Source organism: Spea bombifrons, chromosome 1 (genome assembly GCF_027358695.1).
Source record: "Spea bombifrons isolate aSpeBom1 chromosome 1, aSpeBom1.2.pri, whole genome shotgun sequence".
Taxonomy (NCBI): Eukaryota; Metazoa; Chordata; class Amphibia; order Anura; family Pelobatidae; genus Spea; species Spea bombifrons.
In genome coordinates, this window is record NC_071087.1 from 164,682,673 (window position 1) to 164,697,457 (window position 14,785).

Genomic DNA, 14,785 nt, shown 5'->3' on the forward strand with positions numbered 1-14,785 from the left:
AAGGAACGTAGTTCCAGGACAATCATTCAGCCCCCTGTGGGAGTGACCTGCTAATAACGGCTGATATGATTGGCTCCCCCAAATAGTCCAACGTTTTTAATGCAAAAAAAACACCATGAACCGTCATCTGACGGCATCAGAACTTAAACCCACATATATAAAGAGGACGGAATCCGTGCCATGCACTAAGGAGCAGCATCGCAGGTACTCGAACTGCGCATGTTTTATGACAAGAACCTTTAAGCCGCTCTAATCGTCCCATTATTCCTGCTTTAAAAACCTCAGGTTTTACGCCTGTCCCATGCTTAAATACCACTTCTGCTGGGAGACTGTTCCACTTATCTACTACCCTCTCAGTAAAGTAAAACTTCCTTCCGTTCCATCTCAGCTTCACACCCTCTAGTTTTAGATTATGGCTTCTTGTAACATTTCTCCAATTTTGCAGTAAATGTCCCTCCCGTCCTTTGTATGGATGCCCCCCAACCCCTGGGTCCCCTCTCCCTCCCCTCTCCCCCCCTCTCTCCCTCCCCTCTCCCCCCCTCTCTCCCTCCCCTCTCCCTCCCCTCTCTCCCCCTCTCTCCCTCCCCTCTCCCTCCCCTCTCTCCCTCCCCTCTCCCTCCCCTCTCTCTCCCCTCTCTCCCTCCCCTCTCTCCCTCCCCTCTCCCCCCCTCCTCTCTCCTTCACAGTAGTAATGAGGGGAGTAGTTGAGGCAGTTCATCCTTTGTGTATCGCGATATAATGTCATGATAGTGACATCTGTGATATATCAGCGGACTTCGCGTCGCTCTCGCCCGGCGTATACCGAAAGCCTCGCTTTGTGTTGGCAGCGCCGGCATCGGCCGAACCGGCACCTTCATCGCTCTGGACATTTCACTAAAGATGGCGAAGGAGGCAAAGAAGGTGAACGTGTTTAACTGCGTCCGGCGGCTGCGCAGGCAGCGGGTGAACATGGTGCAGAACAAGGTAACGTGCCGGGCCCTCGAGTTCCTCCTCGGCAGACCTGCCAAACCGTTATGGACCTGGCTTGTGCCACGGGGGCCACAGACCTGCTGGGACAGACTGGGGCCACAAAGCGTGAAACGTACAATAGTGTACAATGTCTGTATTCTGTAGCATTAGCGTTACCCTTCACTGGCACTGAGGGGCCAAACCCTGAAAAACAGCCCCAGACCATTACCCCCCCACACACCACACTTTACAGCAGGCGCTATGCCGGGGGTGTCCAACCTGCGGCCCTCCAGCTGCTGCAGGACTACATCTCCCATCCCCTTAGCTGAAAGAGCATTATGGGAGATGTAGTCCTGCAGCAGCTGGAGGGCCGCAGGTTGGACGCCCCTGCACTATGCGTTCCGCCAAACAACCTTCTCCCAGCGTCCGCCAAACCCGGATTCAGCCATCAGCCAAATCCCAGATCCGTGTCTCCAGCGAACACATTTCCGTGGCTCCAGAGCCCAGTGGAGGTGGCTTTACACCACTCCAACCCATGCTTGGCATTGCGCATAGTGATCTTCGGCTGTTGCCTAGGTAACGTGTCACACAGTATGTAACCCTTTGCGCACCAGGAGCAGTACGCCTTCCTGTATGAGATCCTCCTGGAGACCCTGCTGTGCGGAGTCACCTGTGTGGCCGTTCCGGATCTCCAGAAACAAATTCAAGCCGCGTCCAAGCGGGATCCGGCCACCAAAACAAACCGACTCGCGGAGGAGTTCCAGGTAACGCGTTTTACTACCAACTCTCCTGTGATTTCACAAAAAGTCTCGATCTTCCAGGTGCGGGGGATTATTCTAGGATAACAGCCCGGAATCGTAGGTAAATGCTGCGAGGTGGCTTCCTCCACACACCCCTGGGGTCATTTGAACACATCCTGGGGGCATTAGCACCTATTAATAGCGCTCAGTAAAGGGTAAAAGTCGGTAAAAGGTGTAACCGGTGCTGCCTACGGGTGCTGATCCCACTGAGTTACACGCATGCGGGGTGTATGCAATTCCCATCACTATTGTATGATGCGTGTCAGGAGATTACTTGAGGCGGGACGTCACGTCTGCGTGTAAAAGTCTTTAGTTGCCGCCAAACAATAATTTGCTTCCATTGTTGTTTTAGGCTCTGGAGCCTCTGAACGGATTTTACGGCCTCAGCTGCGTCACACAAGGGAAGAAGCCGGAGAACGCCGTCAAGAACCGGGACCCCCACATCCTGCCAGGTCCGGTTTATCCCCCCCCAAGCAGACGGACCCTTTCATTGGGCCAAGATAGAACAAAGTTTTTGGACCTCAAAAGTCTCTTCTTTAGATGATCAAATTAGCAAATCACCCAGATGGGATTCCTATCCTGATTAAACTTTTCTTTCGTAGAGACCTCAGGGTTGCCTGGAACTTGCGAGTCCCTCCGTTCCACTGCATTAAACTAAATAAAAAAAAAATAACAATTAACTAAAAATTAAAAAAAAAAACACCCACCTCGTTTTCCAACCCAGTGCATAGTGGAGTGGGAATTGATTCAATAAACCAGGGGGTATATGTCACCCAATTTAAGAGGGGCATATACCCCCAGGGGGTATTTAACCACTCCACCCAGCCCTGCATCTTTGGTTAATAGGGACCACGTAGGATTCCTAGTTTTGGTTTCACATTGAACTCGCATGCCCTCACCTGTAACTCCCAAAATCCCAAAATCCCAAACTCGTGGTCTGCCACCGATAGAAAAGGTTTCTCTGGAATCTCACGCAGCGCGAGGCGTTTTGTTCCCTGTTACCGACCTTCGCTTGTATGTCTCCCCGCACAGGTGATCACTGCCGCCCGATCCTGATGTCTACGGCAAACACACAAAACCCCTCGGGGTATATAAACGCTGTGTTTGTGAGTGTGAGTATTTCTCCTCTGAGTGGCTGTTTCATGGCGTGTTCGGTGTTTACAGGACACGTTATTAACACCATGTGTACTTATTCTGCGCAGTCCAACTGCGGGGAAGATGTCTTCGTGGTCACGCAGCTGCCGATGAAGCACACGGTCTGCGACTTCTGGTCTCTGGTCTGGGATTACCGGTGCGGCTCCGTGGTGCTGATGCACGGACCCCAGGAGCTGACGGAGGTGAGTTTATCACCATGGAGTTTGCTGACAGCCCAATGGGATCGCTGACTCCGGCGGGGAAGAGTCGGGGCGCCCATCAGCAAAACGGCGTCATTTATTACAGTCCTCAGATCAAAAGAATCACAGGGCATGCGCTGGAAGATGCCGTTCGCTAGAGGCGCGGATTACTTTTTGTCTACATATTATATATATAGTATATATATATATATATAATATGTATATAGTATATAGCGCGTGTATATACTGTATGCTATACTGTATACTATATATATATATACTGTATACTATACTATACACTATGTTATATATATATATATATATATATACACAGATATACACTATATATATATAGATATATATACACACACACACTATATATATTGGTACATATACACTATACTATATATATATATATATTTACTCACAAAGTCCATTGCCCATCATTCCAAGTTTCCCAGGCCTGGTGCTGGTAACCAGCAGTTTCCATAGAAAGCACTTCCTGAGGAAAGTCAGCAATGGCTGAAACGTTGACTTTGTTTGAATAAAGAGAGATTGTTAATGTAAAGACCTGGAGTGCTGACCCTCTTTTGAAAGTGCTTTATAGATATATAGATATATATATCACATATACTATACTATAGATACTGTATACGATACATACTATAACTGTATATATACTCCAAGGAAGAAGGCTTCACGCCGCGGCTTTTGCCCAACTGTAGTCACCGATAGAAATGGAGATTTATAGGAATTCAGGAAATTGGCAAATTTTGCTCACAATAAAGTTTGTATGAATCCGAACAATAATCTCCTCTTATAATTGCCCTCTGTTTCCTTATTTATGCCCAAACCCCCTTGTCTGGTGGGACGGGGCAGATTGTTCACCGTCTGCCGATTCTCTGCCCTCAGATCTGTAAACCGTTTTGGCCAAACCAGGGTGAAGCCAGATACGGCGCTTTCTGCGTGAAGAGGATCTCAAAATCCTCAGCGAATGGATACAAAGAGACGACGTTCAGCGTGCAGCAGCAAAACGAGGTGAGACCGCCGTGACGTGCAAAACGAGGTGAGACCGCCGTGACGTGCAAAACGAGGTGAGACCGCCGTGACGTGCAAAACGAGGTGAGACCGACGTGACGTGCAAAACGAGGTGAGACCGCCGTGACGTGCAAAACGAGGTGAGACCGACGTGACGTGCAAAACGAGGTGAGACCGCCGTGACGTGCAAAACGAGGTGAGACCGCCGTGACGTGCAAAGCGAGGTGAGACCGACGTGACGTGCAAAACGAGGTGAGACCGCCGTGACGTGCAAAGCGAGGTGAGACCGACGTGACGTGCGAACGCGCACCAGAAACTCGTCACGGGGGGCACAAGTCTCGTAGAAAAGCACTGAGCATGTCAGTAAAGACCCGATGGAAAGACTCAAACCTTAATCAGTCATCGGTCTCGTCTTAAATTCAGGAGCTATATCTCCATGCATGTTTAATACCCTCACTGTATTACCCTCTACCTCTTCTACTGGGAGGCTGCTCCACTTATCTACCACCCTCTCAGTAAAGTAAAACTTCCTTCCATCCCATCTCAGTCTCTGATCCTCTAGTCTTAGATTCCGGTCTCTTTTTTGTAACTTTTCTCCTCCTGTGAAATAAATTCCCTGCCGTCCTCCCGTCAGCCCGCGGGAGGGCAGATTCCTCGGGATCCGCTGCCGTCTCTCTCTCGCGCAGGGGTTCAGTAATATGACCGTTTCACGTCCTCGTTTCATGTATCGGTCGTTATTCTAATTCTGGTTCCTGGCCCCCGAATCTCTTTCTAGTCCCTGGAGGTGAGGTTCTGGCAGGTGACTTGTTGGCCCAAAGACCAGCCGGTTCCCCAGGACCCAGAAGCCTTCATCCACCTTATCGGAGAGGTCGAGAAGCGCCAGCAGCGGATGGAGAACAGCCACATCATCGTTACCTGCCGGTGAGTGTGCATGCGCCATGCCGCCAGAGAGAGGTACTTACCTGCCCATGGAGCACCGTGCAAAACTGGTGCAAAAACAGGGCAAACGCGGCAGTTGTGAGTCTCCTTCTTCCTGTCATTAAGGTTCAGCTTCCTCCACGAAGGAGAAGCATTCGCTGGTCTGGCGCATGTGGAAGAAACACGATTCGGACGCATTTTGTGTTTCATTTTCGTTCCGATCGTGGTTTTTTTCGCTCCCCCCTCTCGCTGCTTGGGAGTCTGCGCCTGCTGCGTCCCCCTCTAAATAATGTTTGTGACATCATCAGTCTGCGCCCTGCAGATACGCTAACCCTGCACACTCCATGGATGATGCCCCTCTGCGGTTTACTCCTGTCCTCTAGGTTTTTGCCCCGGCTCGTCCTGACCTCTTTGGTATCCTGAGCTCGGTTTGTGTTGTCCATGTGCTCCGGTGTCCAGCTGTGGTGGTCTACGCTGCCACCTGCCCCTGGGTGCCAGACAACTCTGCTCAGGGGTTCAGCGCTGTATCCTAACACCGTCCTTCTCTGACGGAGAGACGCCATGTTACATGATTAAAGAGTCCTTTCCAGGAAGGGTTTGGCCAGAAATCGTGACCAGGGATGGTGGTTCTCATGGCGTTGAATTCAGCCGAGGAAGTTGATTGGTGCCTTCAGATAAACCCTTTTGAGCTAAGTGCCTGCTCTCCCTCTGTTTGCAGTGACGGGGCCAGCCGCTCGGGGCTGTTCTGTGCTGGGTCCGTGGTGTGTGACCAGATCCGCAGTGACGGACTCTTAGACGTGTCGCAGGCCGTGCGAGGTCTGAGGAAACGCCGCGTCCAACTCGTCCCTAATGCGGTAAGTGCCCCACATTCCGATACCGGTCCAGAGAACACCAACGGACGTTACAGACAGAGCCGGCCTTAAGTGTTCTGGCGCCCTGTGCGGACTACTCCTCTGGCGGCCCCCCCATCCCCTTCTCTCTGCCCCTTCTCACTGCCCCCCCTGCATGAAACGCCAGCACCGCGGCAGAGTCACGGAGAGTGAGGGGCGCCGAGCAGTTGCTGCAAAACTTCACAAGCGACTGCTCGGCGCCCCTGCCCGGGACTTAAATTGAAACATTGGTTTTTTTGTTTGTTTTAACTTTATTTAACATCCTCCACCAATAAGATGCTTGGGACAAAGGCACTCACAAGGGCAAATATCTGAATCCAATACCACATTCCCCAAAGCAGATCATTCGCCCTTAAACCGTGATGTCATCGCAGAGGAGGAGCCACCAAATCTTCTCTTGGCCTAAACATTAGCTTTCACTGCCATGTAATGTTGGGTGACAGCGAGGCTCGGGGAGGCTGGGACTCTCCAACCGATCATTTCTCAGGCCCTCACTGTCTTTTTCCTTGCAGGATCAGTATGGCTTCTGCTACACGCTGGCTCAGAGCTACGTGCAGTCGTTTGATACCTACGGGAACTTTAAATAATGAACACACAACGGGCAGAACCAGCGGGGCAGAACCAGCGGGGCAGAACGTGGAGAAACACCCAGAACCAGCGGGGCAGATTGTGGCAGAGCCTGGCTATCATTTGTTTGTCGTTTTTGTTCCGAGCTGTTTGGTGAATAAGGTGTTAATATGATGCAGGTTTTTAATATATACATTTATAATATATGTGACATTTAATGGCTAGTTCTGCTCCAAATCATTATTACTGGATTTATAGGCCATTCGCATCACGGGACGTCGCGCTCAGGGGGTGAGAGAAATGTCCCATGTGTAAGGAGGCGTTGTAAGAACACGCGTGTTGGGGGCGCGGTATCTTTCCCACCATCACAGATATTTAAAGAGACCAATCAGCTGTCATATGCATTGAATCACTCCTATAACACCAGACTACCATCTCCTCTATCACACATCACTCCCATCACACCTATCACTCCTATATCACACATCACTCCCATAACACCTCACTACCATCTCCTCTATTATACATCACTCCTACCACACCCCACTACCATCTCATCTATCACACATCACTCCTACAACACCCCACTACCATCTCCTCTATCACACATCACTCCTATAACACCCCACTACCATCTCCTCTATCACACATCACTCCTACAACACCCCACTACCATCTCCTCTATCACACATCACTCCTATAACACCTCACTACCATCTCCTCTATCACACATCACTCCTATAACACCCCACTACCATCTCCTCTATCACACATCACTCCTATAACACCTCACTACCATCTCCTCTATCACACATCACTCCTATAACACCCCACTACCATCTCCTCTATCACACATCACTCCTATAACACCCCACTACCATTTCCTCTATCACACATCACTCCTACAACACCCCACTACCATCTCCTCTATCACACATCACTCCTATATCACACATCACTCCTATAACACCCCACTACCATCTCCTCTATCACACATCACTCCTATAACACCTCACTACCATCTCCTCTATCACACATCACTCCTATAACACCTCACTACCATCTCCTCTATCACACATCACTCCTATAACACCCCACTACCATCTCCTCTATCACACATCACTCCTACAACACCTCACTACCATCTACTCTATCACACATCACTCCTATAACACCCCACTACCATCTCCTCTATCACACATCACACCTATCACACCTATCACTCCTATATCACACATCACTCCCATAACACCTCACTACCATCTCCTCTATTATACATCACTCCTACAACACCCCACTACCATCTCCTCTATTATACATCACTCCTACAACACCCCACTACCATCTCCTCTATCACACATCACTCCTACAACACCCCACTACCATCTCCTCTATCACACATCACTCCTATAACACCTCACTACCATCTCCTCTATCACACATCACTCCTACAACACCCCACTACCATCTCCTCTATCACACATCACTCCTACAACACCCCACTACCATCTCCTCTATCACACATCACTCCTACAACACCCCACTACCATCTCCTCTATCACACATCACTCCTATAACACCTCACTACCATCTCCTCTATCACACATCACTCCTACAACACCCCACTACCATCTCCTCTATCACACATCACTCCTACAACACCTCACTACCATCTCCTCTATCACACATCACTCCTATCACACCCCACTACCATCTCCTCTATCACACATCACTCCCATCACACCTCACTACCATCTCCTCTATTACACATGACTCCTATAACACCACACTATCATCTCTTCTATCACACAACCTCTCCTATAACACCTCACTACCATCTCCTCTATCACACATCACTCCTACAACACCCCACTACCATCTCCTCTATCACACATCACTCCTGTAACACCTCACTACCATCTCCTCTATCACACATCACTCCCATCACACCTCACTACCATCTCCTCTATCACACATCACTCCTATAACACCCCACTACCATCTCCTCTATCACACATCACTCCTATAACACCTCACTACCATCTCCTCTATCACACATCACTCCTATAACACCCCACTACCATCTCCTCTATCACACATCACTCCTATAACACCCCACTACCATTTCCTCTATCACACATCACTCCTACAACACCCCACTACCATCTCCTCTACCACACATCACTCCTATATCACACATCACTCCTATAACACCCCACTACCATCTCCTCTATCACACATCACTCCTATAACACCTCACTACCATCTCCTCTATCACACATCACTCCTATAACACCTCACTACCATCTCCTCTATCACACATCACTCCTATAACACCCCACTACCATCTCCTCTATCACACATCACTCCTACAACACCTCACTACCATCTACTCTATCACACATCACTCCTATAACACCCCACTACCATCTCCTCTATCACACATCACACCTATCACACCTATCACTCCTATATCACACATCACTCCCATAACACCTCACTACCATCTCCTCTATTATACATCACTCCTACAACACCCCACTACCATCTCCTCTATTATACATCACTCCTACAACACCCCACTACCATCTCCTCTATCACACATCACTCCTACAACACCCCACTACCATCTCCTCTATCACACATCACTCCTATAACACCTCACTACCATCTCCTCTATCACACATCACTCCTACAACACCCCACTACCATCTCCTCTATCACACATCACTCCTACAACACCCCACTACCATCTCCTCTATCACACATCACTCCTACAACACCCCACTACCATCTCCTCTATCACACATCACTCCTATAACACCTCACTACCATCTCCTCTATCACACATCACTCCTACAACACCCCACTACCATCTCCTCTATCACACATCACTCCTACAACACCTCACTACCATCTCCTCTATCACACATCACTCCTATCACACCCCACTACCATCTCCTCTATCACACATCACTCCCATCACACCTCACTACCATCTCCTCTATTACACATGACTCCTATAACACCACACTATCATCTCTTCTATCACACAACCTCTCCTATAACACCTCACTACCATCTCCTCTATCACACATCACTCCTACAACACCCCACTACCATCTCCTCTATCACACATCACTCCTGTAACACCTCACTACCATCTCCTCTATCACACATCACTCCCATCACACCTCACTACCATCTCCTCTATTACACATGACTCCTATAACACCACACTACCATCTCCTCTATCACACAACCTCTCCTACAACACCCCACTACCATCTCCTCTATCACACATCACTCCTATAACACCCCACTACCATCTCCTCTATCACACATCACTCCTGTAACACCTCACTACCATCTCCTCTATCACACATCACTCCTATAACACCCCACTACCATCTCCTCTATCACACATCACTCCTGTAACACCTCACTACCATCTCCTCTATCACACATCACTCCTATAACACCCCACTACCATCTCCTCTATCACACAACCTCTCCTATAACACCTCACTACCATCTCCTCTATCACACATCACTCCTACAACACCCCACTACCATCTCCTCTATCACACATCACTCCTACAACACCCCACTACCATCTCCTCTATCACACATCACTCCTATAACACCTCACTACCATCTCCTCTATCACACATCACTCCTACAACACCCCACTACCATCGCCTCTATCACACATCACTCCTACAACACCCCACTACCATCTCCTCTATCACACATCACTCCCATAACACCTCGCTACCATCTCCTCTATCACACATCACTCCTATAACACCTCACTACCATCTCCTCTATCACACATCACTCCTATAACACCTCACTACCATCTCCTCCATCACACATCAGTCCTATAACACCCCACTACCATCTCCTCTATCATACATCACTCCTATAACACCCCACTACCATCTCCTCTATCACACATCACTCCTATAACACCTCGCTACCATCTCCTCTATCACACATCACTCCTACAACACCCCACTACCATCTCCTCTATCACACATCACTCCCATCACACCTATCACTCCTATATCACACATCACTCCTACACCTCACTACCATCTCCTTTATTACACATCACTCCTATAACACCTCACTACCATCTCCTCTATCACACATCACTCCTACAACACCCCACTACCATCTCCTCTATCACACATCACTCCTACAACACCTCACTATCATCTCCTCTATCACACATCACTCCCATCACACCTATCACTCCTATAACACCTCACTACCATCTCCTCTATCACACATCACTCCTATAACACCCCACTTACATCTCCTCTATCACACATCACTCCTACAACACCCCACTACCATCTCCTCTATCACACATCACTCCTATAACACCTCACTACCATCTCCTCTATCACACATCACTCCCATAACACCTCACTACCATCTCCTCTATCACACATCACTCCTACAACACCTCACTACCATCTCCTCTATCACACATCACTCCTATAACACCTCACTACCATCTCCTCTATCACACATCACTCCCATCACACCTATCACTCCTTTAACACCTCACTACCATCTCCTCTATCACACATCACTCCTACAACACCTCACTACCATCTCCTCTATCACACATCACTCCTATAACACCTCACTACCATCTCCTCTATCACACATCACTCCTATAACACCTCACTACCATCTCCTCCATCACACATCAGTCCTATAACACCCCACTACCATCTCCTCTATCATACATCACTCCTATAACACCCCACTACCATCTCCTCTATCACACATCACTCCTGTAACACCTCGCTACCATCTCCTCTATCACACATCACTCCTACAACACCCCACTACCATCTCCTCTATCACACATCACTCCCATCACACCTATCACTCCTATATCACACATCACTCCTACAACACCTCACTACCATCTCCTTTATCACACATCACTCCTATAACACCTCACTACCATCTCCTCTATCACACATCACTTCTACAACACCCCACTACCATCTCCTCTATCACACATCACTCCTACAACACCTCACTATCATCTCCTCTATCACACATCACTCCCATCACACCTATCACTCCTATAACACCTCACTACCATCTCCTCTATCACACATCACTCCTATAACACCCCACTTACATCTCCTCTATCACACATCACTCCTACAACACCCCACTACCATCTCCTCTATCACACATCACTCCTATAACACCTCACTACCATCTCCTCTATCACACATCACTCCCATAACACCTCACTACCATCTCCTCTATCACACATCACTCCTACAACACCTCACTACCATCTCCTCTATCACACATCACTCCTATAACACCTCACTACCATCTCCTCTATCACACATCACTCCCATCACACCTATCACTCCTTTAACACCCCACTACCATCTCTTCTATCACACATCACTCCTATAACACCTCACTACCATCTCCTCTATCACACATCACTCCTGTGCCAATATTCAAAAAGGGGACAAAAAGTGACCCGGGGAATTATAGGCCGGTTAGTTTAACTTCTGTTGTATGTAAACTGTTTCAGTCTTTCCTAAGAGATGCTATTTTGGAGAATCTCAATGAAAATAAATGTATGACTCCATATCAGCATTGGGTTTACAAGGGATCGGTCCGGTCAAACTAACCTGATCAGCTTTTATGAGGAGGTGAGCTCAGGACTGGATCGGGGTGAATCGCTGGATGTCGTATATCTTGATTTTTCCAAAGCATTCGATACGGTGCCACATAAAAGGCTGGTACATAAAATGAGAATGCTTGGGCTGGGGCAGAATGTGTGTATGGGGGTAAGTAACTGGCTCAGTGATAGGAAACAGAGGGTGGTTATTAATGGTACATACTCTGAGTGGGTGACTGTTACTAGTGGGGTACCACAGGGGTCAGTTTTGGGTCCTATTCTTTTTAATATATTTATTAATGACCTTGTAGAGGGATTGTGTAGTGAAGTATCAATCTTTGCAGACGATACTAAGCTCTGTGACGTGGTTAACACAATAGAGGACAGTGCACGATTACAAATGGATCTGCATAGGTTGGAGGCTTGGGCTGGGATGTGGCAGATGAGGTTCAACACAGATAAATGTAAGGTTATGCACATGGGGAAGAAAAATCCAGGCTGGGAATATGTATTAACTGGGAAAACACTGGGGACGACTGACATGGAAAAGGACTTAGGAGGGTTTTAGTTAACAGTAAATTTACCTGTAGCGACCAGTGTCAGGCAGCTGCTGCTAAGGCAAATAAAATCATGGGGTGCATCAAAAGGGGCATAGATGCCCACGACAAGGAAATAATTCTACCACTGTACAAGTCACTAGTCAGACCACACATGGAATACTGTGTACAGTACTGGGCACCAGTGTACAAGAAAGATATAGTGGAGCTGGAGAGGGTTCAAAGACGGGCAACCAGAGTAATAAGGGGAATGGGAGGACTACAGTACCCAGAAAGATGATCAGAATTAGGGTTATTTAGTTTGGAAAAAAGACGGCTTAGGGGGGACTTAATAACTATGTATAAATATATAAGGGGACAGTACAGAGATCACTCCCAGGACTGTATCTATAACAAGGGGACATCCTCTACGGCTGGAGGAAAGAAGGTTTCTACACCAGCACAGACGGTGCAGTAAGAGCGGTGAGACTATGGAACTCTCTGCCAGAGGAGGTGGTAATGGTAAACTCAATAAAAGAGTTTAAAAGGAGCCTGGACGTGTTTCTTGAAAGCAATAATATTACAAGTTATGGATATTAGATTAATAGGGACAGATCTTTGATCCAGGGATTTATTCTGATTGCCATATTTGGAGTCGGGAAGGAATTTTCCCCCTGGTATGGGGCAACTGGCATCTGCTTCATAAGGGTTTTTTTTGCCTTCCTCTGGATCAACACAGTAGGGACACAATATGTATATAGGTTGGACTTGATGGACTTTGGTCTTTTTTCAACCTTATGAACTATGTTACAACACCCCACTACCATCTCCTCTATCACACATCACTCCTACAACACCCCACTACCATCTCCTCTATCACACATCACTCCTACAACACCTCACTACCATCTCCTCTATCACACATCACTCCCGTAACACCTCACTATCATCTCCTCTATCACACATCACTCCCATAACACCTCACTACCATCTCCTCTATCACACATCACTCCTATAACACCTCACTACCATCTCCTCTATCACACATCACTCCCATAACACCTCGCTACCATCTCCTCTATCACACATCACTCCTATAACACCTCACTACCATCTCCTCTACCACACATCACTCCCATAACACCTCACTATCATCTCCTCTATCACACATCACTCCTATAATACCTCACTACCATCTCCTCTATCACACATCACTCCTACAACACCCCACTACCATCTCCTCTATCACACATCACTCCTACAACACCCCACTACCATCTCCTCTATCACACATCACTCCCGTAACACCTATCATCTCCTCTATCACACATCACTCCTACAACACCTCACTACCATCTCCTCTATCACACATCACTCCCATAACACCTCACTACCATCTCCTCTATCACACATCACTCCTACAACACCCCACTACCATCTCCTCTATCACACATCACTCCCGTAACACCTATCATCTCCTCTATCACACATCACTCCCATAACACCTCACTACCATCTCCTCTATCACACATCACTCCTACAACACCCCACTACCATCTCCTCTATCACACATCACTCCTACAACACCTCACTACCATCTCCTCTATCACACAGCACTCCTACAACACCCCACTACCATCTCCTCTATCACACATCACTCCTACAACACCTCACTACCATCTCCTCTATCACACATCACTCCTACAACACCCCACTACCATCTCCTCTATCACACATCACTCCTACAACACCCCACTACCATCTCCTCTATCACACATCACTCCTGTAACACCTCACTACCATCTCCTCTTTCACACATCACTCCCATCACACCTATCACTCCTATAACACCTCACTACCATCTCCTCTATCACACATCACTCCTATAACACCCCACTAACATCTCCTCTATCACACATCACTCCAAACACACCCCACTACCATCTCCTCTATCACACATCACTCCAAACACACCCCACTACCATCTCCTCTATCACACATCACTCCTATAACGCCCCACTACCATCTCCTCTATCACACATCACTCCCATAACACCTCGCTACCATCTCCTCT

General features: G+C 47.9%; 1 protein-coding gene across 1 annotated transcript in view; it reads left to right on the top strand.

The window, feature by feature from the left end:
* Nucleotides 1-6,719, top strand: part of LOC128472849 (uncharacterized) — a 58,086-nt gene extending 51,367 nt beyond the window's left edge. The window contains exons 27-35 of the mRNA XM_053454816.1: nt 828-963; nt 1,563-1,712; nt 2,101-2,200; nt 2,781-2,860; nt 2,951-3,085; nt 3,995-4,120; nt 4,896-5,041; nt 5,757-5,892; nt 6,441-6,719. Of these exons, the coding sequence (XP_053310791.1) occupies nt 828-963; nt 1,563-1,712; nt 2,101-2,200; nt 2,781-2,860; nt 2,951-3,085; nt 3,995-4,120; nt 4,896-5,041; nt 5,757-5,892; nt 6,441-6,515 (1,084 nt within the window). The 3' untranslated portion in view covers nt 6,516-6,719. The remainder of the gene's footprint in view (nt 1-827; nt 964-1,562; nt 1,713-2,100; nt 2,201-2,780; nt 2,861-2,950; nt 3,086-3,994; nt 4,121-4,895; nt 5,042-5,756; nt 5,893-6,440) is intronic.
* Nucleotides 6,720-14,785: the final 8,066 nt, after the last annotated feature.